Source organism: Momordica charantia (genome assembly GCF_013281855.1).
Source record: "Momordica charantia cultivar OHB3-1 chromosome 11 unlocalized genomic scaffold, Mcharantia_2.0 BLBB01000011.1, whole genome shotgun sequence".
NCBI lineage: Eukaryota > Viridiplantae > Streptophyta > Magnoliopsida > Cucurbitales > Cucurbitaceae > Momordica > Momordica charantia.
In genome coordinates, this window is record NW_028275159.1 from 1619097 (window position 1) to 1645778 (window position 26682).

The 26682-nt window shown below is 35.6% G+C and overlaps 4 protein-coding genes across 4 annotated transcripts; 3 read left to right on the forward strand and 1 right to left on the reverse strand.

Moving 5' to 3' along the window:
- Positions 1 to 2011: 2011 nt before the first annotated feature.
- Positions 2012 to 3441, forward strand: LOC111010665 (serpin-ZX). The gene is made up of 2 exons (XM_022284164.2): positions 2012 to 2407; positions 2510 to 3441. Exons 1-2 carry the CDS (start codon positions 2012 to 2014, stop codon positions 3299 to 3301), a joined length of 1188 nt encoding a protein of 395 aa, XP_022139856.2. The 3' UTR covers positions 3302 to 3441.
- A 4602-nt stretch (positions 3442 to 8043) lies between these two features.
- On the forward strand, positions 8044 to 12380 carry PDE135 (Xanthine/uracil permease family protein). The gene is made up of 14 exons (XM_022279083.2): positions 8044 to 8566; positions 9011 to 9108; positions 9224 to 9400; positions 9981 to 10081; positions 10222 to 10297; positions 10385 to 10444; positions 10516 to 10700; positions 10806 to 10902; positions 10983 to 11069; positions 11157 to 11215; positions 11399 to 11490; positions 11572 to 11649; positions 11768 to 11928; positions 12013 to 12380. Exons 1-14 carry the CDS (start codon positions 8410 to 8412, stop codon positions 12229 to 12231), a joined length of 1647 nt encoding a protein of 548 aa, XP_022134775.1. The 5' UTR covers positions 8044 to 8409; the 3' UTR covers positions 12232 to 12380.
- Positions 12381 to 13889: 1509 nt separating this feature from the next.
- Positions 13890 to 17129, reverse strand: LOC111008335 (putative disease resistance protein At4g33300). Its single transcript, XM_022281030.2, has 5 exons — positions 16369 to 17129; positions 15701 to 16077; positions 15236 to 15591; positions 14953 to 15158; positions 13890 to 14824 (listed from the first exon to the last, which is right to left on the reverse strand). The coding sequence occupies exons 1-5, from the start codon at positions 17060 to 17062 to the stop codon at positions 13992 to 13994; spliced, it is 2466 nt and encodes an 821-aa protein (XP_022136722.2). The 5' UTR covers positions 17063 to 17129; the 3' UTR covers positions 13890 to 13991.
- Positions 17130 to 19806: 2677 nt separating this feature from the next.
- On the forward strand, positions 19807 to 26541 carry LOC111008244 (uncharacterized). Its single transcript, XM_022280915.2, has 17 exons — positions 19807 to 20024; positions 20234 to 20344; positions 20456 to 20719; positions 20843 to 20940; positions 21327 to 21489; positions 21592 to 21702; positions 22062 to 23027; positions 23112 to 23264; positions 23351 to 23450; positions 23548 to 23642; positions 23967 to 24158; positions 24251 to 24307; positions 24400 to 24471; positions 24631 to 24729; positions 25064 to 25195; positions 25287 to 25460; positions 25621 to 26541. Exons 2-17 carry the CDS (start codon positions 20234 to 20236, stop codon positions 25789 to 25791), a joined length of 2958 nt encoding a protein of 985 aa, XP_022136607.1. The 5' UTR covers positions 19807 to 20024; the 3' UTR covers positions 25792 to 26541.
- Positions 26542 to 26682: the final 141 nt, after the last annotated feature.

Here is a 26682-nt window from a genome sequence, read left to right on the forward strand (position 1 = left end):
AATGCAGAAAATAAAAAATAAAAAAATGGAGCAAATAAAAACAAAGACCATTAAAATGTAGAAAATTAAAATGCTCAAAGTAAAAATACAGAGCATAAAATAAAAAGCAGAAAAAAAAATAAATAATTAAATGCAGAAAATTGAAAGGTAGAAAAGTAAAATTCAGAAAATATAAAAATAAATTGCAATGTAAAAACTTAGAATGTAGAAAATTAAAATTAAAATGCAGTAATTTAAATACAGAAAAATATTAATGAAAAAAAAGTCAAATGCATAAAATTCTTGCCAAATAATTTTGAAAATGCAAAATTTTGTTGGATTCCATTTTGATTGTGTTTAAAATAAATCATTACAACAACTTTTTCAAAATTTTTTTGAAACAAAAAATCTTCTTAAATTCTTGATAAAAAAAACCTAAAAAAAGTATAACACAATATGGCCGAAAACAATGATGAAAACACAATCTTTCAATGAGAAGGTTCACTATCTTCACATAAATTCATAAAATAAAATATTAAAAAATTTAATAGAAAACACAATCGAAAGAAAGAAACATAAAGGAAAAATAGAAAGAAAGTTTATGTAAAAATAAATATCTAATATCAAATAACGATGCAGAGAAAACTAAGATTAAATTATAATTTCGATTTCCAAATAAATTGAGAGCAGAGAAGAGACAATGCACACTCAGGAAAACTAAGATAAAATTAGGGGCCATTGGATTGTTTGACTACTAATAGAGATAAATGCAAAAATAGATTTTAAATTAACGAGTTGTCCTCAACGGTGGTGAGAACAATATTTGGGAAAATGAGGGTAGGGTGCAATGTTTTTAATGTAGATTGAAAATATCAAGGTCTCAATAATTTTATGGAAATGTGGATGAAAATGTCAATAAAATGTCAATGATATTTATGTAAAAGTTATAAAAACGAAAACCTTCAGAAAATATTTAAATTAACAATATTTCACAATTTCTAAATAAATTGAAAGTGATTAATATTAATATTATATCTATATTATTGAAATTTTGTTAATATTTTTTTTAGATTTGTCCATTTATTTTGTAATTATATGGAAATGTTGATTTTGGAAATCATAATATAAGGAAATGAATGCCACCGTATGTATTATTAGGGAATAGATTCAAATTTTGAATTTTTTGATATAAGGAAATAACTGCCACTGTATGTAGTATTTGGAAATAATTGTCATGGATTAGGTTTGATAAATTAAAATATTGATTTAAAAAAAAATATAAAATCACATGAATTGGTTGAAATCAAGCACATATAATTTAATCGGTATTACTTTGTTCATGAAATCGACGTGATACAATTTGCCTTTAAACAGAGTCTCAAGAATGTTTTAAAACGAGGGCTTTAGGGGAAGATCGTCGGCGATCCAGACGCCATTAACTGTTGTTGAGGTCGTCAAGAGTGAACAAACAAAGTTTCATATTGATTAGAGAAGAGATGACCATGTCTTGATTTTTTAAAAAAATCATACAGTGGCGTCAATAAAGCGCCATGTCCTTATGATTGTCTCGACCGACTACGAAAAATGACGTAGTCGTCTCTTGTGAGTGGAGAACGAATTTATTATTTTTGGAATAAGTTTTAAAAGAATATATTTTCTTTAATTTTATTTAATGCAGTATTATTTTAAATAAAAACATTATTTTAAAAAAATCCCCTAAAAATAGCTATTTGAGATAATTTCCTTGCATGAGCTCTTCCATCATCCAAATTTATATGGGATTTAACCTAAAGAATATAATAATCCTTATTCTACACTTTTTATGGAAAATATCCTTATACCAATATTATTATAAAACAAAAACCTAACCTAAAAGCCCCTCCCCACGGCCCGCACTAACACGACTCAGTGACTAACTCACAAATTTCGCTCTCAAATTTTCTGTCCAATCAAATCTCAGTCTCTCTTCACCGCCGTCGTACGCTACATCCGCCGCCGCAGATCGCCATTCCTCTTCTGGTTATAGACTGCAATGGACATCGTTAAAGAATCGGCGAAAGAACTAAACGACGTCGGATTGCGCATTCTGAAGCGACTACTCGAGACGGAAGGCAAAGAATCGAACCTCGTGTTCTCTCCTTTGTCGATCAACATTATGCTCTGCCTCCTCGCCGCCGGAATTTCGAAGGGCCAACCGCTCGACGATTTGCTTTCCTTCCTAAAATTCAACTCCATGGATCAACTCAACTCCTTCGTGTCCAAGATTATCGCCTTCATCTTCGCCGATCATTCCGCCACCGACGGACCCTGCGTCACCACCGCGAACGGCGTCTGGATTTCCGACGATCTTCCTCTCAAGCCCTCGTTTCAGAACATTCTGGAGACTCTGTACAGAGGCAAATTGTATCAAGTCGATTTCGTGAACAAGGTACTACCGATTAATTAATTTGTTAGTTTTTAGAAATTATATATGTCTGATTTCTCGCCAATTCTATTCGTTGTTTGGTGATTGAATTGAAATTGATATTAGTCGGCTGAAGTGGTGGAAGAGGCGAATTCTTGGGTGGAAAAGGAGACCAGAGGACTCATCCCCCAAATCTTCACCAAAGATACGGTAAATGAATATAGCAGAATGATTTTAGCAAATACAGTGTACTTCAAAGCGGCGTGGTTGTATCAATTCTATGAAGAAGCAACGAAGAAGGAGGAATTCCACCTTTTGAATGGCGGATCTGTGGAAGTTCCTTTCATGCGTAGCAGTGACAACCACGTGGTTGCTGTTTTCGACGGCTTCAAAGTCGCATCGCTTTGTTACTACGAAGAAGACGACGAACGCCGTTTCTCAATGTACATCTTTCTCCCCGACGCTCACGATGGATTGCCTTGGTTACTCCAGAGAGCCTTCTCCGAGTCCGGATTCCTCGATCGCCATAGCCCGCGTCATTCTTCCTTGGAGGTTGAAAAATTCAAAATTCCAAAGTTCGATCTCGAGTTGCAATTTAGCGTGGCGGAGATTCGGGAGGATTTAGGGCTCGAGTCGCTGTTTTCGATCGGGTCGGGTTTTACGGAGATGGTGGAGGATCCGGAGGGGAAACTACTGTATGTTTCGAATATGGTCCATAAAGCGAAGATTATCGTCGACGAAAAGGGGACGGAGGCCGCGGCGGTGACGGCGTGCGAAATGTGTGGTTGCTGCCTGGACATGAAACCGCCGGTGAAGGTGAATTTCTTGGCGGATCATCCTTTTTTGTTTCTTATCAGAGAGAACGTTACAGGAACTATTCTGTTCATCGGCCAGGTGCTTGATCCTTCCCTCCACTAATCTAATTACTTTTCTTTTTCCCTTTTTGGTAAGAAATACTCTTCTGTTCGTTTATTTTTCTTGAACCGATGTCTAGGAGTGGACAAAAGTTATTGAACTCGACTTTATTATATACAAAATTACAAATTTATAACCTATCAGGGACATAGACTATAGCTATTCTTATTTTTAGGAAAATATATAGACCATAGTTGTAATTTTACCTTGATATTTTTTAATTTTCATTTGTAATATTTTTGCTAGTTTGAAAAAAAAAGGACCTATGTCGATTTGTGTAAAGGATAGGGTTAGATTTTAAAAGCCCATATAAATGGGGCCCATAAAGTGAAGCCGTGGGCCGATTAGGAAAGCTGCTGATCCAACACCTATGGCTATGGCTATGGCCTACTATGCTTTTATCATCTTTTTTAATTCCCTTTTTGGTATCTTCTACTCAAGTATTTTAAACGTAGTCTAGTTTCATTTTCATGAAAATATCGATAATGTCTATGTCGATAAATATTTCTCTAAAAGTTATAGAAATTAGAAAATTAGAAAATATTTAAATTAATATATAAGTATTTTTCTATTTTTAAATAAGTCCAAAGGATTAATATTGATATTAGGTATATATCAGTGATATATTTCTTCATATTTTGTCGATTTTTCGTAATATGATGTAAATTTCGATTTATCCCTCATGTTAACGTAGAACTCATGAATACATGGAACATGGACATGTCGACGTGTCGACGAATATTTAATACATGTTTTTTTTTTCAAAAGTCAAATTTTATGTAATCTTGAATGAATTTTTTAAATCCGTATGTCAAGTCACTTTTAATATGATAAAATTCATAAACTAAATACGATAGAGGGAGAAAGAGAGAGACCACGCATTTGAATGGTATTTGAAATATATATACTTAGTTCTAATCCTTCCCTTATATGTGTAGATTAGCAATGAGAGGATTCCAACTTTTGATTTTTAAGAGAGATCACAACTAAAATTTAACCAATATAGAACCTAAAATACACATTCTGAAACCTTTTTTCTTTTTTTCCCTTTTTAGAAACAAATTCACTCAAGAAGGAATCTCAGCAAATACGAATTCCAAATTGACTCCTCTATATCTTCTGTAAAATACCGCGCTATCTAATCGTCAGATAACCTCGATGGAAACCACTCATTTTTAGACCATCAAAAATTTGAAACTTTAAAATTTGAAAGTACATAAATTAAAATAAATTTAGATTTAGAGTACAAGGTAAATGCTATTAATATAATAAAATAAGAAAGAAAGGAAAAAGTAACTATCAGGGTATGACTCATTTCTGAAGATTACTAATCCTACTATAAATAGTATGTATATGTCTTCCTTTAAAATTTCAATCTCATTCCTTTGAAATAATAATAATAATAATTCACACGATAATGAAACCAAAATAGTAGGAAATATTACCGTTATGCAGTTTGGGCGTTGCAATGAAATCAAATCTGGAGAGATGGGTGCAGGAGCAGGAATCTGCCACGTCAGACTACCACTGAGCTCTGAACCACGTGACCCAACACACAATCTTATATATTTAATTTAATTTCGTAAAAGCACCCCCATTTCTCCAGATTTGCAGATGGGCCACCAAGGTCGGTGCCGAAATTTTAAATTATTTCAAATTATAACCCATTTATTACACTCCATCTCTAAAATTTAAATATTATGGGAGGGCGGATCGGCCGTAACTCCCCGCGTGGCCGTCACGTGGGTGGCGCGAATTTTGAAAACTTCCCAACGCTGCCCCTGCCCATCTCTTTTTTTATTACATTTCCGCATCTGTCCCTACTTTTTCGTGGTATTACAAGACTACCATCGTCGCCATCTTTCTAGTTTCTACCATTTTTTTTGTCTAAAATTTACTTTACACGTGTACAAAATTAGTTTATAAGAGCATCTTAAATTAAATATTAAATCAACCAAAGTAACAGTTTAATAAAGGAAAGTTTATTGGTCCATTAAAATTAATAGAATAAGTTCCAAAAGTCAAATTGAATGTTTAATCAACCTATCTAATAAAAAGTGATTATCAGATAAATCAAAATCAAATCAATTCACCTAAAATTTAATATATATATATATATATCCGATACTTATTGAAAGAAGGTTTTTTTTTTCTTTTCTTTTTTGGGTAGAAAAGATGTGGGAATTGGATTTTGGGATAAGGATTAATTCTTTTTTTTTTTTTTGGGATATGATTTGACGTGCATGGATTGCACCAATCCTCCTTTCACTATTTTCTTTTTCTAATTTCAGGTGGGCTCTCAAGTTCACCAACCAAACATTTCACTAATTATTTAATCAAAAACAATATCCCATAAAAGAAATAATACGATATAACCCATCACTTTTTTTCTAGTTCTCAAAGACATCTTTATAAATTCTCAACACTTAGAAATAAAACAATGAACCAGCTTTTAATATATTTAAATAAATATGTTATATAATATATACTTTACTTTTGTTATTACTTGTCGTTTCAAAATGGTCACGGGAAATATGAGGTCATTATTCAAATAAATTTATGCTCATTTTTCTGAAGTATAATATATTACAATTTACCTATGGTTCTTTATCTTGTCCAATTATTTTTTTTCTTTCTTATTAAATATTATTTGTATACCCAACTAGCCAATATATACTCAATATACACGTCGGAGTCGTCATTTAGTTAACAATTATAACAATATAAAATTACAACTCAACTTGTGTAAAAGATATTATTGTAATTTAAACTTGTTTCAATTTATTGGGTATATCTAATAATTATAATTTAGAGATGCAAATATATTTCAACTAATATTTTTTTCGTTCTTGCAAATGATATATTACAAAATTTATTGAATCTAACAATTTAACATTAACGCACAATTAGAAAATTCAACTTGAACGTAGTTTATCATAACATATTTCTACCGACTTTAGATATAAAAGAGTTCCTGACAACAAATTATAAACAACCAACATAACAATAAATTATGAACAACCTAATATAATATATAAAAACGAAACAAGGATGAACCAAAATGAACAAAATAAAAGAAAAAAAGGAAGAAAACCCAAAATAAAAATGTTTGGTATATTATCTCCTCCATCCTTAAATCTATTAAAATTTACATTATTTCCGTATAGCAAACTTTTATTCTTTATGTAGAAAGACGACAAGGACATGAATATTGGGAACAACCGGATTAAGAAATAATGTTTAGGTTTCAACTTAATTATGGTAATTAATTAAATATCCATATCATTCAATTAATTAATCTACCCAATCAAGGCTTCCCATATTACTTTTATGTTATTATATGTCTCTATTGTTAGGTAGTAATAAAATATAATAGTGTTGGCCTTCTTGATAAATTTAAAATTTCGAAGGCTCAATTTAATTATTTTAAATTTTAAAAAAATTAGACTTATTAATATTTATAGATTTCATCTCAAAATCAATTGACTGAGATAAGTCTTTTCAACGTGGGATCCTTAACATGATCGTGACTCTTTTGGCTTATCAATCTTGATAGCGTTATGGACTCTGATACCATATTAATATTTATGTGTTCCATCTTAAAATCAATTGGCAGTGAGAATTGTAGTTTTTTTTTTTGTTTTGGTTAAATTATGATGTAATAGTTGTTTATTTTTTAATTCAAATTAAAATCACGTTATTTGTGTAATTTTTTAAACTCGTTTTTTTTAATTGCCTTGTAATTTTTTTTCAATTAAATTGTAATAGTTATTAAATTTATATTTAATGTTATGTTCATAATTATCCCACATTTTTCTAATTACAAGTTGTTGTAGTTTAAAAATTTTCATGTTTTTCTCGTGAGAATTTTATTTTAGACTATAATTGTTTTCATGTTTTTAACGTTTCTTTTAACTTCAAATATTTCACTTATGTCCAAGAACTTTGCAAAAATCAAACTTTTTTAATCTTTTTAATAAATTATTTAAGAAAAATCTGTTTTGTTTTTTTTTCATTTGTCCTTTTAAATGCAACAAATGCGTAGTTGGGAATTCACTCCCTTGGTATCTTTATTGGTCTATTTAAATGCTTGACGAATATCTATTTATAAAAACAAATATTTAAAGTCACCCCTTAAAAGTTTAAATTATCCATTTAGTTTGTATGTTTTGAGCTTAGTTTAAAGTTGGTCCTTATAATAATAAGAAAAAAGGTTGGTCCCATAATTTATGTTTAGTTCTAATTTGTCCCAATAATTTTAAGCATTTTAATTTGGTCGTCATGGTTTAATTAAAACTTATAGACCCTCTTATTACATACCTAAAATTCATATATTTACCTTTATTTTTTATTTATGGTCAAACACTCTGACATATTAAGCTAATACGACAAGTTAAATAGAAAACACTAATTCATAGTATGCATTCATAATGATTTGTGAGATTTAATCCAACAATAAAATTAAAAATCAAAACTTTTAAAACCATAAAAACTAGAATGTCTATTTTAAATCGTATTAATATTCTAATGGAGAAATTAATTTGCAATTAATTATTGTCATTATTATCCCTACTTGGTGTCGAAGTAATCTAAATCTAGTTATAAAAGCCAATAATTAAATCCTAAAAAGTGAAACACGAGGAGGGCATAATCGTAATTAAAAGGAAAGTGGATGGCAATTAGATGTAAAGCAAGCGCGCGGCCAGGGCCAGGTGCGAGCTCCTCGAACACCGAAAATCCCACGCGTTATGTCGCATACGCTCTCCTCTACACATAAACAAAACTCCATAGTTTTTTCCCCATTTTTCCTTTCTTTCAAGTTTATCACAAACAGTCATCAGACTTCAGAATTCAGAAGTAGCCTTTCTATAATATTATTTAATGACCTGAAAAATCGCCCCTCAATTTTGTTACTCTTACTTCCCCTTCCCCTTTATCGGAGTTTTCAAACAAAAGGGCTTTCCTTTTCTTTCCTTTTCTTGTTCTGGTTTCTCCATTATTGGTTTTGGTTTCCTTTCTCTCTGTTCAACTAGTTGGAAGGAAGATTTTTGCTACTTCTCTGCTTCCGTGGAGAAACCCAGAAGAAAAAAAAAGGCGGTGAAAGATCAATTATGGTGGAAACAGCCAACCACCACCAGCATACTCCGCCGGTGTCGGTGGCACCCTCGGCGCCGCCGCCGAATTTAGCATTGTCCAGAGGACCCACTTGGACTCCGGCCGAGCAGCTTCAGCAGTTGCACTACTGCATCCACTCCAACCCTTCTTGGCGTTAGTTTCCTCTGTTTCCCTCTTCGATCGGTTTCTGGGACCTGTTATTTTTCTTGTACAAATGTTTTTTGTGTTGTAATTTTATGGAAAATCTTGTAAAGTTTGAATCTTTATGTCATGGGCTTCCTTTTTTTTTATTTTTATTTTTTATCTATCGAACATCAGATTCAGTTCAGGAAATGGTTTGGTAATTCCTCTTTTTGAATATTATTTCTTTTTTGGGTTCTCCTTTACCTAATTCCATCTACTTTTCACTATACTTTATTCCGATTCTCCTTTTTCACTTGTTTGCAGTTGACTTGAAGCATTTCCTTTCGGATACTGATTTTTGTTTGTTTTTCTTCTGAGATTCTGAGTTGTAGAATCTCCTCCGACCCTCTTTATGTTTAATCTAAATCTTACTTTTTCAAATACTAAGGGCTTTTTACTACTGGAATTTGGCAGCCGAAGCTGTTTTACTGGCTTTTCAGCACTATATTGTGATGCTTGGGACCATAGTTCTTATTGCCACTACGCTTGTGCCTAGAATGGGCGGCAGCCCTGTAAGTGAGCTCTAAATTGTTATTCTTTTGTCAAAAACAAAAAACTAGAGCTTGATGGACCATTTTAACATGTTTTGATTCTGATTAGTTGTGATGAATTGTAAATGTTTGACAGGGTGATAAAGCTAGAGTGATTCAAACTTTACTCTTCACGGCGGGATTGAACACTTTGCTTCAAACAACTCTCGGGTCGAGGCTTCCGTCGGTGATGCGGGCGTCTTTTGTGTTCACTCTACCTGTATTGTCGATCATCAATGATTTCTCTGATAGGACCTTTGCAACTGAACATGAGGTATATATGATGTTTAGCTGTTTAGCTGTTTATTGGGTGGCATTGGGTTTCTCTTTTCTTTGAGCTATTTTTTACTTTTTCCATTGTGTTGTCTCCAGTGTTTTGAAGAATGACTTAGGAATTCGTCCTACTTCGATATGATCCTTTTGGGAGAAGTACTTAATTGTTGTTTTAATCAAAGAGTGCTTGTTAGATAAGTTTTTCCCTTAGCACTCTCAAATACACTCTAAATATCCATGTTCGTCGATTATCAAATGGTGGTTCGAAAGTGCGACTTTTTTGAACAATTATGTGTGAATGTAAAGTGTTAACGAAGGAACATAGAATTTTGGCATTATAAGAATGGGAACGTAGAATTTTAGTATTATAAGATGACTAAAGTGGTTCTCTTTCTAAGCTCATATGAGATATTATAATTCAATCTATTTCTCAAGGTAATGGTGCTTTGCCATCAATTCTCCATATTAGCTACGACTTGTAGTTGTTGAAATTTTTTGTTTCGGGCTACTTATGTTATGTGGGGTCAAGTTGTTTTAGGATTTCGTGAATGTAACCACTGTGTATGGACATGTTTTTGCAGAGATTTACCTACACTGTCCGTACAATCCAAGGGTCGTTGATCGTTGCTTCAATTATAAACATTATACTTGGATATAGTAGGGCATGGGGGCATCTCACAAAGTAATGATTATTTCATGCTTGTTATCTTAGCCCCCTACCCACAAGTCATCCTTTCTTCTGCTTGCTACTCGTTTCCATGGATAATGGCATCATGCTTGAATTTTTGTTGTTCTTATTATCGTTTTCCTCTTTGTTGTCAGATTTTTTACTCCTGTAGTCATTGTACCTCTGGTTTGCGTGGTTGGTCTTGGTCTGTTTATGAGAGGCTTCCCGATGGTATAGTTCTGAATGCTTCTGAATATACGTACATGATTTTTGAAATAATAGAGAGAAGTATGAATATGTGCTATTTTTTCTGTGCAGCTTGCTAATTGTGTGGAGATCGGCTTGCCGATGCTGATTCTCCTTGTTGTAGGTCAGCAGGTAATTTCATTTTCTTAGGCTTTGCTTCTTTATCATTAATTCATTATGTTAATGTTTTCTATTTTTTTTAGTATTTGAGGCGTATCCATCCTCGAGCCAGCGTTGTACTTGAGAGGTTTGGTTTGCTTATCTGCATTGCTCTTGTTTGGGCTTTTGCTGCTTTCCTCACTGTAGCTGGAGCTTACAACCATGTCCGGGAACTGACTAAACAGAGTTGCCGTATAGATCGTTCGTTCCTCATATCGTCTGCCCCTTGGTATGTTCAGGTGGAACAGTATTAATTGGCTGTTCTAGTGCTAACATTGCAAATGAATTTCTCATCCTACTCTTTTAATCAAACAATCTCTGGTGCTTTGTGTAGGATTAGAGTCCCTTATCCATTTCAGTGGGGTACTCCGATATTTCGAGCCAGCCATGTATTTGGCATGATGGGGGCTACGCTCGTTACATCTGCAGAGGTCAATTTTCTATTCAAGCAAAAGCTAAATCCTGGGGTTACTTACAAAACCTTTGACATCTAAATTCTGTTTTATTGCAGTCAACTGGGACATTTTTCGCAGCAGCGCGGCTTTCAGGCGCTACGCCACCTCCAGCATACATTTTTAGCCGTAGTATTGGCATGCAGGTATACATATAAAACGCCATTGAGGCCGTGTCGGTTTTCCACTTCCATTCAAATTGTGAAAATATGAGTGCATTTTTCTGTCTGCAGGGTATTGGCCTGTTGATTGAGGGAATTTTCGGTTGCATCGCAGGCAACTCTGCATCTGTGTAAGGAGTTTTTCTCATTACAAAAATTCCTACCCTTTATTGCTTTATGCTTTTGTAGTACAGCGATTTTTTCACATAAAAAAACACTTCAGAAAACGTCACTTTGGACCATGTCTGCATCGAGCATCAAATATTAGATTAGAAAAATATGCTTCAACTAACTTGGCTGTGATGGTGTTGCAGTGAAAATGTTGGCCTTCTTGGACTCACACACATAGGAAGCAGGAGGGTTGTGCAGATATCAACTGCATTCATGATCTTCTTTTCCATCTTTGGTTTGTTTTCTTTTCTTTCTCGAATCGTATTACTTTTCCCAACGTGTTCTTCGTTATCATCACATTTCCCGTATTTTTCAGGTAAGTTTGGCGCCTTCTTTGCATCCATTCCTTTACCTATATTCGCTGCCATATACTGTGTTTTATTCGGCATTGTTGGTGAGTCCTTTTTCTCCGTAATTGCGAAACTCATACACAGTTCTCTAATTGCGAAACTCATCCACAGTTCTCTAATCGATAGAAATTATGTTGATTCCCTTTCATTTCTTACCTGCAGCTGCCACAGGGATCTCATTCATGCAATTCACCAACAACAATTCCATGAGAAACCTCTACATCATCGGCCTCTCCTTGTTCCTCGGCATCTCAATACCTCAATATTTCGTCACGAACACATCACAAGATGGCCGTGGACCTGTTCAAACGGCTGGCGGATGGGTCAGTCACAGAAAAAACCCCTCTCGACTACGTTATTCTTTCTGTTACTGCCGTCTTCTCCTTAACACTTAATTTGTTATGCAGTTCAACGATATCCTGAACACCATCTTCTCATCTCCTCCTACAATCGCCATAATCATCGGAACACTGCTGGACCAAACGCTCGAAGCAAAGCACGCGATGAACGACCGAGGAGTCTCATGGTGGAAACCGTTCCAGCACAAGAAAGGAGACGTCCGGAACGATGAATTTTACAGCTACCCTCTGAGGTTAAACGAGTACATACCAACCAGATTCCTCTGAAAAAAAAAAGTTACTGCTTGCTTTGTTTTTATGTTTTGTTTATATTACTGTGACGAATATACAGCCTTGGCCACTGGCGGTGGTTCTGTATCTGATATAGCGGAGGTAGAGAAATCAGAAATGTTTCAAACATGTAGAGATTTTTCTTACTGATTCCATTTTTTCTTCCTCAAAAAGTCACTCGAAAGTGATCGATTAATCAATGAAATGAAAAAGTTCAGGTGGGTGTTTTGGGAAAAGATTTAAAGGATTTGCAGGGAAATGTGAAAGCTTCAGAAAAGTCGTCGGTTATGGTGGTTGTGAAATGAAGCAAAATCCCATCTTTTCCCCTAATTTTTTATGAAGCAATTTGGGGAATCGAAGGTGACAGATGAAACTTCTCCCCAGTTTACATGATTCTCTCGGTGTTTGTCTTCACCGGGACAATTTGGTCTCTTTGCTGTTAAAGTCTCGTGATTGTTAGGTACGATTGTTTTGGATATTTATCAACAATTTTAGTACCATTGTAATGATATGTAAATTTATTTTGGTAACACTTTTGTTATTTTAAAAACGTCTATTTTGATTATAGATTGTGATGGATAAAACTAGAAAGTAGAATGATTAAAATAAACCAAAGTTAAAAAGACGTTCTGAAAGAAGACCGAATTAGGATTTAAACCTAATTTAATCAAATTAACTTTATTTGTCTGTCAAGGAAAAGAGGAACAAAGAGGAAAAGAGCCACCTTAGAAAAGAGAGAGCCACCGTAGAAAAGAGGTCGTCATTATCATTAAATGCCACTTTGTCTAAGGCTCGACTGCAATGGTGAATGAAATAAGCATCTAACATATGTAAAAGAGATTGCCATTATCATTAAAGGCCACTGTTCAGGAAAATAAGCATCTAACATATGTAGATGTTTACGTTAGAAACGTTTGGCCTGCACGAATTTCTAGATTCGATGCATTAGAATCCTTGAATTCATATATTATATAGGTTGATTTGAGCTGCCGACGTGAAAATAATTCAACTAGTAAAAACGTTACTTACCTCATTCAAGGTTAGATGTTCAAATCTCTCCCACTCAAAAAAAATATACAACTACAACTTAAACCACGTACTAAATATAAGATAGACTTTGCAAGTTTAAGTCGAGAACCAAACACTTTGGTAATAACTTCTCGAACGGGATAGGTTTGATTTGAGGGTAAAGGTCCATTTCTCTCCAAAGTAGTGAAAGATGGAAGAGGATTCTAAGTCACTTTCCGAGGCTTCAAGATTCCGTCCTCCTCAAAACCAAACAAATAGATAAATACAAACGAGTGGGCAACCCTGATGGGCAGCCCTGCCTTGGACATAGTGGGCAACCCTGATGTAAACTGATTGTGGTGTGGGGAGTGATTGAAGATTACATCTGCAGAACATTTCAAACTTGTCAATATCTATAATACCATCAAAAGTCCTCTGCATGGAGTTTCCTAGTAGTTTCCATGGAGTAATATCATTTTTCTATTCATATCTACTTTCATTTTGACTAAACTACATCCATAACCTTGATTTTGGATAGATATTTCTGTTCAAGTGATGTTATGGAATTCGAACTCGAAGATTATATACTTGTTTTCGGTCGGTAAGTTCTGAAGATAAATAACCTTCTTCAACAAGAGATTCAAGGGTGGATCATAAAGGCCAGAACTCTAAAACTCTCCTTATTTAATCACTTTTGAGATAATGAAGAAGTTATGTACATGGAAAACCAACACTGACTAAGTTGACGATCATTCGTTGAGCCAGTCTAGACCAAAGCATTTCTCAGCGACTTGAATGTACAAATGAGGCAGATGACTCTTCAAATCCTCCCATAACCACGATACCTCTTCTTCGCAGACTACGTGACAGAGAGATTGCAAGCTCTCAACTGAATTGGGTAGTCTCCAGATCTGTGAGCATTCTCTCATGTCAATTTTCTCTAGGTTTGCCAGCTTACCAAATTGTTCAGGAAGGCTGATCAAGTTAACACATTGAGAGATGTCAATGTACTTCAGACAAGAAAGTTCACAAATGCCTGGTGGTAGAGTTCTGAGAAGTGGGCAAGCAAAAAGCCTCAAGATTTGCAGATGTTTTAGATTCCAAAAGTTGGCAGGTAGTTGACTTAGACTATGGCAGTTTGTGACACTAAGACACTTGAGACTTTGCATCTCACAAATGCTTGAAGGTAGCGTAACCAAGTCATTGCAGTGATCGATTATGAGCTCTGAAAGGCACGGGAAGATCTGGGATGGGTTTGCCACTGACTCGGCGAGGCTGTCATTAACCTTGCAGAAGACTAGAGATATCTTCCTCAGATGTTTCAATTGAGTATAAACATCTAATAGTTGAGTAATGGAAACTTTTTCCAGCCAGATGCCTCTCAGGTAGTTCAAACTGGAAAAAACCGAGAAATTTCTGAGAGTTGCATGTGTTGCATTGTTATTTAGCACAACCAGAGCTCTCAGCTTCGGCATGTTGCCGATAAAAGGAGGCAAGAAGTATTCACTTGAGGAGAAGTTTAGAATGAGCACTTCAGCATTGGGAAATATCATCTGCGTCCAATCCATTTCTTTCATTTCACCTGTCATTAAAGTGTATTGAATGTGAGCTTAAACTTCAAGGGCAAAACATGAAAAGCTTATAATCATAAACATGTCTCTCGGTGACTTGAAACTTTATAGAATGCCTTCAAGGAAAGCAATCAATCACCTGTGTGAATTGAAACTACTTGCGCATTGAATGGCTGATCTGATTTTCTTAACCATTCTTTTGGAAGTTCGGTTTCACTTTTTGGCATCAGCAATCGCTTGCGGTCGTTTACATTCTCCCGGCTACTGAAATGAAGAGCAAGGTCCCTCAAGACGTCGTGTTGGGTGACAGACATCTCATAATAACTGCTGTAAATATCACCACCGCTGCATATTAACCAATTAAGCATTAAACGACGTATCGTGATGTCTAAAAAGGTTACTTAAATGAGTAATGCACATACCGTGCATCTTTCACCAGGGTAAGGAGATTCTTCTGAGATAACTCGAAAAGAACAGCAAGAGCTTCTTCTTCATCGAGGTCGTGCAACTCCTTCCAAACGTTGATAAGAACATCAAGAGGAATCTTCTTGTCTTCGGGAAAACATCCCAAATCAAGGAAGCAATCTCTCACTTTACTCGAGAGGCGTTCGATACTAATTGCCATTCTTCGAAGCAATTTGTTCTCATGAGACTCACAAATAGGTTCACCTCGCGACAATCTGTTCTTTGCACTATTCCAGAACATCTCACTCTGTCCTCTAAGAGACGCTCCTATGACTTTAAGAGCCAGTGGCAGACATTTGCATTCATTCACAACCTTGAAAGCAAATTTACAAACAAACGAGTGAAATAAAACAACAAAATTAGACGTTTTGAAGACAATTGTCATTTGTCTAAACCAATATAAGGAATGTTTTGTTCCTCACCTGCTTGACCAAATTCTGGTTAGCAGAAGAAGGAACCGACTCTTGTCCGTAAGCGGAGCGACAAAACAGAGCAATTGCTTCACTTTCCCTCAATAATTCCACTTCATAAGTTGCTCTAAGAACTTCAGGGAATTTGGATCGTGAAACCACAAGAGTTCTGCAGCCAGATATGTTTGGAATGAGCTTCTCAAGAACTGAGATTGACCACACATCGTCCAAAACCAGAAGAGCTGAATTTGCAGGCCTCCCTTGTGAAACGGGACCATTAGAACTGAAACTATCGCTACCCAGCACATATCCCCAAATCGTTCTCCTCAGTTGCTCCACATCAGGGGACTGTGACACCGTCAAGAACAAGATTTTCTCTTTAAAGTAACCTGAAAAGGTGGAAACAAGCGATAGCAGTAAGAATAGAAACAATCACTTTCCATAAACGTTTATACCAAAAAGAAGATTAACGATCCCGAGTGTCTATTTACCCCTTTAAAGCTACAGTATCCACGGAAAACTCTAACGGCTATTCGCTCCATTAGAAAGAAAATTCCTATTTTAGAGCAAATTTTCTTACCTCTTTTGCTTGAAAGTCAGAAACCAAACAGATATAGTACTAGCTTTGCGACGAAAATTTTAAAACGAGAGAAAAGGGACAGAGAACAAAAATAACTCACTTCGAACTTCAGGATCTTTGCAAAATTCTCTAGCTAAAGTCGTCTTTCCCGATCCCCCAATTCCACTAATGCCGACAGCTGCCAAATCGTCCCTTCCAATCACCAGCTCCTTCAATTTCTTCTTCCCCACGCGCAATCCAATTCCGATATTTACCAAATTAGTCTCGTACATTTCTTCCTCCTCCGCCCTCTTAAACGCTTCCTCGACCCACCACCCTCCCTCCCCTGAATCCCCAGCCCTAATCTTCATCGACTCGAGCCGCCGCTCCAGCAAAACTCCTTCAAGCCGGTCGAACCGCTCGGTGATCTCGAACCTCGTGTGGTGCACGTCGGCCAAAATATGCGCCGGAAATATACCGTTCATGAAGCGGGAGATATCCTTTTCGAGCTTCTCCATCTTCCGCGCGAGCCGCAAGTTCCTGTAGATGTTCAATCGGCCACATTGGAGAGCCTTCTCGGAAATCTCGATTCCTTTTCGGAGAGTTTCGCTGAAGCGATCCAACTGGAACTGGCGATGTGCGGGCAATTCGACGCCCGAGTACTTGATCTCTTCGATAATTGGTAAGAGTTGCTGAATGGAGTTGGCGATTTGAGCCGCCGTCGTTTTACAGAGGCAGGATTTAGTCGAAATTTGTACCATCATTTTAAGGAGCTCGGTGGCGATTTCTCCGACGAAGAAGTCGGTAACCGCCATTGTTGCAGCTTCGCAGCAGCAGAGGCGTTTTAGGAGAAGGCAATGGCGGGGGAGGGAACTGAAATGAAGCTCTTTATTATTTAAACTTCTGTTTGGACCAACCAGTATTAACTAAAAGTACGAAATTGTCCTTCTAATGGATACTGTGTTTGAGGGATTTTAGTTCATTTTTTGGACTCTAATTTTGTAATTGTACCACTGGCAATTGATAGCAATCAAACGTCTGATTGGACGCATCCATCGTATAGTTGTGGAAAAAAAAAATAAAAATTAATGATTTTTAAGAAGACTTTGACGACTCTGTGCGGAGAGATTCCGTTGATGGACTAAATGACCGAAACACCCTTGTCAACTTTACAAAATTATCCCATTATCCTTGTGCACGGAAAATATAACAAGTTAGATTTTAAAATTGTTTTTGAGTTGACAGGTTTAATTAAGTTTAGTTTTTTTTATGATAAAACAATTAAGTTTACTTTTAATTGTAATTTTGGTTTTTATGATTTGAATGTAATTTTAATTTAGTCTATATATCTATGATTTGAACTTAGTTTCAATTTAATATTTAAAATTTTAAAAATTTTAATTGAGTGAATGCGATGTAAATTACATCCATATTAATAAAATATGAGTTAGATATCCATATGTCAACAAATTCGACTATTTTAGATGATCAATTTAAAAATAAGATAAACTTATATGAATTAAAATTGAAATATTTTAGGCTACATAAATTAAATTGAAACTATGATCAAACACCATAACTAACCATTAAAAAATAAAAAAAGAGAATAAGCTATTTTGGTTGATGTACGTCTTTGGACTTTGATTTATGTACTTCCAAAATGCCTATATTTTAGTTGATGTACTTCGAATTTTGTTTATTTTAGTCAATGTACTTCAAAACGTTTATTTGGTCAATATAATTTTAAAAAATTACCATTTTGATCATTTCATCTTTATTTATATCTCATTTTTAACCATAAAATTTAGCACGACACATCGCTTACTAAAATTCTTGAAACATAGCCATCAAATTGTATTAAAGGAAGTATAGGGACCAAAACAAACATATAACAAAAGTTAAAAATATATAGATTAAATTGAACATTTTGAAAGCAAAATAATCGATATAAATCAAAGATAAAATTTTATTTTTTAGGTACTAAAATAGCATTTAAACGAACTTCTAAAATTGAAGTGATTTATTGGTTTAACTTTATATTAAAATAATAGATGGGGATTTTTTTTGACAATTTAATAACAGAAACCCTCGTAAGTCCATAAACTCTATGCGTGGAGATTGGATAATTAAAAGTGTTATATTTCATCCACTCATTGGTGGCTTGAAAAGTGTTGAAAGATAAACTCTCTTTGGGTCGACTCAAAGTCTAAAGTGACTTTTGAACAAACCAATCAAGACTTTGTTTTCTCGAAGTACTGTTTGTAATCTTCATTATCTAATTATTAATTGGATTAGATTGTTGAAACTTTATTAATGTATTTTTCCATCTTTCCATTTAATTTCGAATGGTTCAAATAATTAAGGTAGAGAAAGTTAACAAACGAGTATTTTATTTATTTACTTGTATGAGTTGTTATTCATCTTGGGGGAGAAATAAAAATAAACCCGACAAACAAGCTATGGACCTGCTTAAGAAGAAGGAAGGCCACGAGCAAAGGAGAAATTCTAGATGGGCCAAAAAAGAACGAAAGTCCGAGCTCTAAAATCCAATAGACGAGCAATGCCACGAGGCCCGGACAATCAAAACTTGACATTGGTCGACCAATGGCCATTCGATGTCTCGAAGAATGGGTCCCGTGCCCAGTCAATAAGGTTTAGTAACCGATTGACTATCTTTTCCCTTACATTCAGCCCGCACGATGTTACATCTCACCCAAGCAATTAGGTTTCTGAAGGAGAATATGATATGGATTCATATAAATGGAATGAATAATTCAACTCTAAAGCACGCTACAAAAACCATTTCTAATTGCTATGCTTCACATTAAACCCCGAGTAGAGGGTGTGTGGCTAACATCACATTAGTGTATCCCCTTTCTATTCTGTAAGTACGTCGAATCCCTTTTTATTCTAGAAGATTGATGAAAATTTAGTAAATTTCGAATGACCAAATTTCTGCACCGACATATTTACTTTATTTGTTGGAGTCATAGGAATTCCGTTCACTCAATTCAATCAAAAAGCAATTGATTAAATTAAAACTTTAAAATCTACTTGTGAGCAATAAATCATTAATCATGTAATTTAAATATACTAATATCATAGCATTTATATACTAGCATTTATTGTAATTAGTCACGAAGTAATGAGTACTAGTCACTCACATTGTCTATAGTTCTTAAACATAATCTAACTGGTTAAAACATCGATAAATATTTGTATAAGTGGTAAATTTAAATTTATCACTATATTTTTATTTTCTCCTTACCTACTTTTAAAGCGTTATACCGAACAGAGGAAAAAAATCAGTATAAAAAAAAAAGAAAAAGAGGGGAAAAAAAGCACGTGCTTTTATTCTCTACCGCATTTGAAAATATCTTTTTATAATATTGAGTCGTCCAAAATCCGTCCCACATGGATAGAGTTACATTCGTGGGCTGTAAGATGATCGGGCTTGAAAGTTTGAGGCCCATATAATTATCAGCCCAACAGAAAGACCAATTTTAGGCGACGATTCCCATTTTCCACTCCGGGTTATAAAACATTTATTTATTTAATATTTTTTTAAAGGTGTAGAACTACATTTATCAAAATTGCGGTGGTGTCGTTTGAAGGATGTTTGGAGCCAAAATTCACAAGCACAGCAAGCTCCACTGAGTAGAGTCTCCGGCGAGAGTGTGAACCAGCAGCTTTTAGCAAGCGTTCGAAGGAGAAGAAACAGACAACTTACGCTAGCTTCGGCCAATTACTGTAGAGGTCGAACTCCCATGGAAATTGGTAAGCCCTAATTTCTATGTGAATTCATTGAATTTTCTGCAGGAACCATTTGCTACAAAATGTAGTGTGGATTCCGACTTCTTCTAGATGTTTTTTCAAGGAAATTGGAGCAGTTATTTGTGCTTATTTGGTGATCCCGTTACAGTTTGAGTGGGGGGTATTTGGGAACTACTGTGATTTTTCTAATTATGTAACTTGTGTTCTGACAGATGGAACAAAGGAAGAGTAGAAGTTTGATAGATAGCATCAGTGACATATTCACTAATGGGATACATTTTGCAGCGCCAGTTTCCTCCTTGAGGACGTGCGAGCTTGACCTGGTGTGTTGGCTTATTGATATTTTTATCATGGGTCTCTAATTTAGTTAGTACTATCGTACTCATGATTTTCCCGCGGTTTTTATCCAGCTACGATTTTTTCTCTTTTTGTAGGTACGCGGTGTCTTGCAAATGTTACAAGGATTTCCTGGCTCCCTTTTTAGCTGGGATGATATTGGGAAGAAATTTTGTGCTAAAAGTGGGATATATGTTTCCCACCTTTCGCGATCTAGCCTTCTTGCCATTCTCAACCAGTTTATGTATGCAGCAACATGTCTTCAGTTGACACAACTCGTATTGCAAGAAGTTAGTACATCCGCGAAATCAGCTGCTCCCACTTTAAGGGCGTTTGTTACATCTGTTTCTGCTTGGCTGAAGGTATGTGTATGGTGCTGTTATTTTGTTATTGTTGTTCCCTCCGCTCCCCTACCTGAAAGCCTTGATTGATATAATTTTGGGCGTATTATATACATGGGACTGAGAGTAATTGCTTTTCGGCAGAGGCTGCGGGATGTAGCATCGAGTGAGGAGATGAAGATAAATGATGCTGGCTCTGTAACCACTCCTACTTTAATGGGTTTAGCCGGCTCTTTATCAAGGTTTTATTTTGTTTTCTTTCCCTTCAAATAACAAAAAAAAAAAAAAATGGTACACGTAACCAACGTGGTGACTCTCTCCAGGTTGAGAAATGCTGTTGGAGATCACCCATATTCTTGCATTTAATATAAGGTCTCTTACATGTCCATTTTGCTAGATTGTCAATAAAAGAAGAAATTATTTTTACCCAAGAAGTATACCAATTAAGAGTCATAAATAAAAACATTCTGTTAATTGGTTAAGAGATTGCTGCACACTTTACAACTTTCTGTTTCAAATCCAATCTCTCTTGGATATACACTCTTTGGTGATATTCTCTTTCCTCCCACTTAACCCTATCTTTTTGCACCGCACCGGCACTTTCTAACAATGACTTATTTGATATCAGTCTTTGTTCAGGTGCTGAATATTTATTACAGATAGTCCACAAAGCTATTCCCAAAGTATACTTTGAATCTAGTGATGCAATTACTGCCGCTGAATTGGCAGTTCATGTGCTTGACAATCTTTACAAGAAGCTTGATGAAGTGTGCTTGATACAAAATGGTCAGGTTGAGAGAACTATTGTTGTATGCATTAATTCGAGTTTTTATCTTTGTTTTTTAACTTGTCTTTATTCATAAGGGTTGGATTGAGAATTTTTACTCTTACAGGAAGAAACTTACCAAATGCTGCTTCATATATTTGTTGGAAGTTTATTGCCGTACATCGAGGAACTTGATTCCTGGGTTTTTGAAGGAATACTTGACGATCCTTATGAGGAGGTAACTTTTTTGGGATTTTTTTTGTATACTTGTTTATAATTTTGTATCTTAACCGGTACATCCTCCACTCCGATCCGATGTGCAAGTTCTCTGTCATAGAATTTGGCATGCCAATCTATCTGCTCAGAAACCTTGGATATTTTTTAGTTTGCGTATATATATTCTTTGAGACTAATTTTTTTTTGGGTGCGTATGGTTGATATTTGGTGGCCTCCTGGTTGTAAGTTAATTCTAGTAGCATGAGCGTTTACTTGATTCTGTTATAGAAATTTCATATAGTAATGGTAGACTTCTGATTTTTGTTTGCTATTTGCCTCTCCCACTTTTGTACATAATTATCTAAACTCTGGCATTTGTAGTTGTTCTTTTATGCTAATGAAGCAGTCTCAGTTGATGAACATGAATTTTGGGAGAAGAGTTATTTTTTAAGATCACCGAGGTTGGATGGCGAGCTCTCTTCATCCATTAAAAAGGAAGCAAGTGAAAGAGAATCAATCTCTTTATCTCATTTGCTGAAGGGAAAAGACCAGTACACTGGAGGCTCTATAGCATGTCCCCTGTTTATGAAGGACGTAGCTAAGTCAATGGTTGCTGCTGGAAAGTCATTGCAGCTCATCCGTCATGTTTGTGCAACTTTATCTCCTGCATCTGAAAAGCAAAATGGTGAAGAGTTTAATGGTGGTGCTGATTATGGAGGAAGCTTGGCAAGGCTATCTTTGGCAGAGCTCTTTTGTGTGTCATTGGCAGCTCTAATTGGGGATGGCGATCGCATATCTAGATACTTCTGGAAGCATGACCAATACAAACTTGGGACTGATTCCTTATTCAAGTCCCACATGAACAGATTAGAAGTAGAAAATGGCATTGGTGAGTTAACGTGTAAGAAGAAACACTGGCATAGTTTATTGGTAGATGCATTATCCCTGAAAGGAAGTGACGGCTTAAAGTCTGGACACAAGGTTGCAAATAAGCTTGTTGGTGAAAGTGAAAAGAAGATGGCATTTGGTATGACAAATTGTTTATGCTCCTTGGAATCGTTCCACCCCGAAAATCCAGTTATTACTGTGTGCACGACAATCCTAAAAGATAACATAAATGTTTGGAAAAGATTGAACTTGTCTAGATGTTTCAACTTGCCCCCTTTAAACGATGAGGGTTTATTTAAGGCAATATTTGGTGATGAGGATGCAACTTTTTCTGCAATAAAAGGGACAGATTTTACTTTCGGTTTCCAGTTTGATAAATATGAACATCTTCATTCCCAAAATGAAGCGAAGCTGATTGAGACATTGTTTCCTTTTCCCACAATTCTCCCTGCATGTCAGGTATTTCTCCTTTTAATTGAATGATGCTCTGGAACTCGTAGCTTAGCTTGTGTTTCTTTCAATACTAATTCAATATTGGTGCAGGATGATCTCCATATGTCAGATCTCTTACCCTTCCAGAAGAATAGCACTCTCCCATCAAGGGTTCTAAGGTGGATGCAAAATGTAGTACCCAGGACTATGCCACTTACGATGGTCATTATGGAAGAATGCCTTGTTGTATATCTTAGACAGCAGGTAGTTCTTTGAAACTCTTAATCCGAGCTTAAGATTTATATTATGCATGGTTCACATTTAGATATTATCAAATATAATTACTGTAGGTGGACTACATTGGCAAGCGTGTTTTGTCAAAGTTGATGAACGAGTGGAGATTGATGGATGAGCTAGCAGTGTTACGTGCTATTTATTTATTAGGATCAGGTATTTGTTAAGCATTCTACTATATGATCATGATATGACTTTTTTGTTATATTATTGGTTTGTTTGCGTATTACTATTAATATCTTCATTATCTCAGGTGATCTACTGCAGCACTTCTTGACTGTAATTTTCGATAAACTGGACAAGGGAGAAACCTGGGATGATGATTTTGAGTTGAATACTATATTACAGGTGCGGTTTTGTTTTTATTCTTTATTATTTATTCATCCATAAAATGTTCCCCTCCGAACATTCGGCCATCTCTTGTTTGCATAATCTACTGAATAGCGCTCTCATGGTTTTAGCAAGTGATATAGAGTGAAATAACTGTGCAACAATGCTGTTTTATCAGTATAGATGCAACCTAACGTTTCTGAGTTATGAACTAGAACAATGAAACCCGTTTCTCAACATTGTTGATTCCCACTCTCAGTGACTCTTTTCTTTTGAGTGTAATGTCTACCATACGTGCCAGAAGATCATAAAAGTTGAAGACAAGTCTATATATTGTTGCAGGAATCTATGAGAAACTCTGCTGATGGTATGCTACTAAGTGCTCCGGATTCTTTGGTGGTGTCCATTGTCAAAAGCAATTCTTTAGATGGTGACGAGCAATCTAATTTAGTGAAACTACCCTCGACCCCACATAAAAGCTCTGCACATGGCTTTGGAATGGATGGACTTGATTCACTTAAATTTACTTACAAGGTTTTCCCATGAAGCACTTTCAATATATTTCTATGCCTTGTCTGTTACTCACGAATTGCATCTAATGTGTTTTAATTTATTTGGCTGTTCAGGTATCTTGGCCGCTTGAACTTATTTTCAATACAGAGGCAATTAAAAAATATAACCAGGTCATTATTCCTAACATTTGTTTAATCCACGTGTAATTTTGTAATGTTTTAGTTTAAGTTTCTTTATGTTCTCAATTGTCTGTTTCATATAGGTGACAGGGTTCTTGTTAAAAGTTAAGCGTGCCAAGTTTGTGCTCGACAAAACTAGGCGTTGGATGTGGAAGGTTTTATTCTATATTTCTACTTTATGTTTGATCCACGTTATTTTTCTTTCTAGGGTATTATCTTGATCAGAGTTGAAATATATCATCCACGATTCCTAAGATCAATCATGGTGATTACATTCCTAATTTGTCTAATTTTGATGGCTATTGTCTCTCCAGGGTAAAAGCACTGTTGTAAACAATTGCAAGCGTCATTGGCTAGTAGAGCAGAAACTCCTCCATTTTGTGGATGCCTTTCACCAATATGTCATGGACAGGGTAAAGATTTCACACCTTGATTGAAAGTACTTCCATAGAACTCTTTTTCACGCCCTGGAATCTTTTGGACATTAGCTGTAGCCACGTTGCACTTTGAGGGTGTCAAGCTAAAAATTTGTCCATTGAGCCCCAGTTCTTTTTTTTTTTACTATTATATTTCAATTTGTTCTTTTTCTTTTTTCTTTCTTCAATTTGAAGTTTAATTATTAAAAAATCTATGCTTAACATTCTTATTATATATGTTTGTTATAAACCTTAGGGTTTAGGTTTGTAAACCTTATGATTGATCAAAAAATACCAATTTCTTAATTTCTGACCAAGGTTCTTTATGCAGGTCTATCATAGTGCCTGGCGTGAACTCTGTGAAGGTATGGCAGCTGCACAATCTTTGGATGCGGTTATCGAGGTGCATGAGGCGTACTTGCTGTTGATTCATAGACAGTGCTTCGTGGTTCCAGATAAGCTGGTCTTATTCTACTCTGCATTTCTTCTTACGTACCATGCTGCCCCTTTATAGCAAATAATTGACACGATTTTAATTATCCCATTCAAATCAGTGGGCTCTTATTGCTAGCCGAATCAATGTTGTCCTTGGATTGGCTTTAGATTTCTACTCTGTGCAGCAGGCGTTGAGTAGTGGTGGAACAGTATCTGCAATTAAGGCTCGGTGTGAAATGGAGGTCGACCGTATTGAGAAACAATTCGATGATTGCATTGCTTTCCTCCTCAGAGTGAGTTTCTATGCAACCTTTATATTCTCTCTTCACAACTGGAATGTTAAAAGTTTATTAAAGCCATAAAGTTTGGTGTCTTCATGCAAAAGCCCATTATTTGGCAAGCCAAAATCAGTTGAAGATCATGCCTGATATGTAACCATTTATGCATATACAGGTCCTATCGTTCAAGCTAAACGTGGGGCACTTCCCTCACTTGGCAGATTTGGTTACAAGAATAAACTATAACTACTTCTACATGTCTGATAGTGGAAACTTGAGAACTGCCCCTAGCTCGGAAACTGCATCTTCCAGACTTGGAAAGGCATTTGTGGGAAGAACAGATTGATTTTTTACACATTTTTCTTGTTACTCCCCCTTCTAAGTCCTAGGCCAGTTATTCCAGGTGCTTTGAGTTCATTGTTGAAATTAGTTTCAGTGATAATGCTGATGCGATGGGACCGCATCTGTGGCGATCACTTCTCAATACAGGGTGAAGTTTACTGCACCACTCGACCTGTCGAGTTTCGTCAAAGTCACCGTGTTGTATAGGCTGACGTTTTTTTTTCCTAAAGCCCGGCTCCTTTGGCACCACATCCACAACACAGGCAGAGAATCACTTTCATACAAAGGTAGGCTGCTAACTTGCAATGTAGGAAATTCAACCCAGTTTTAAGTGTTTCAGAGTGATTGAATTGGCCATGGAGTAAAAGTTCCAATCTCCACAACAAAATCAATCCAACAAAAGAAGTGCGGGGTTCATCTCATCTCGAAGGGCTATTGTATTGGATCTTCCTTAAATGGCCAAAAGTTTCATGGCAAATCCTGCTGTATTCATGACTTGGAAGAACGAGACATGAAGCTGAAAATCTATGAACATGCTTCCTTGAGATTTAATCTATTGTTTTCTCCAGTGGTGTTATTGCGTGGAGTTTGTGTTCTCAAAGATTGTGCTGTTGTCAATCAATGTGGTTTTGGGAATTTTAGGATTTTTTCTTTTTGACTTTTTCTTTTCATTGTAATTTTGTAAAGCGAGCGTTGGAAGTTTACAGGCCATCTTGTGCCATGTCATTCCAGAAGTTAATTCTGCTGTTGACCATTTTTATTTTCTATTTCTTTTATACCCTTTTTGTAGTTTTTGTAATTTTGATTTTTTAAATTGGAAAACTTAAAGTAGCGTAATTACCAAATGGAGTTGAAATGCCTTGAACGTACTTTTGTGTATTTAATTTAAATTATT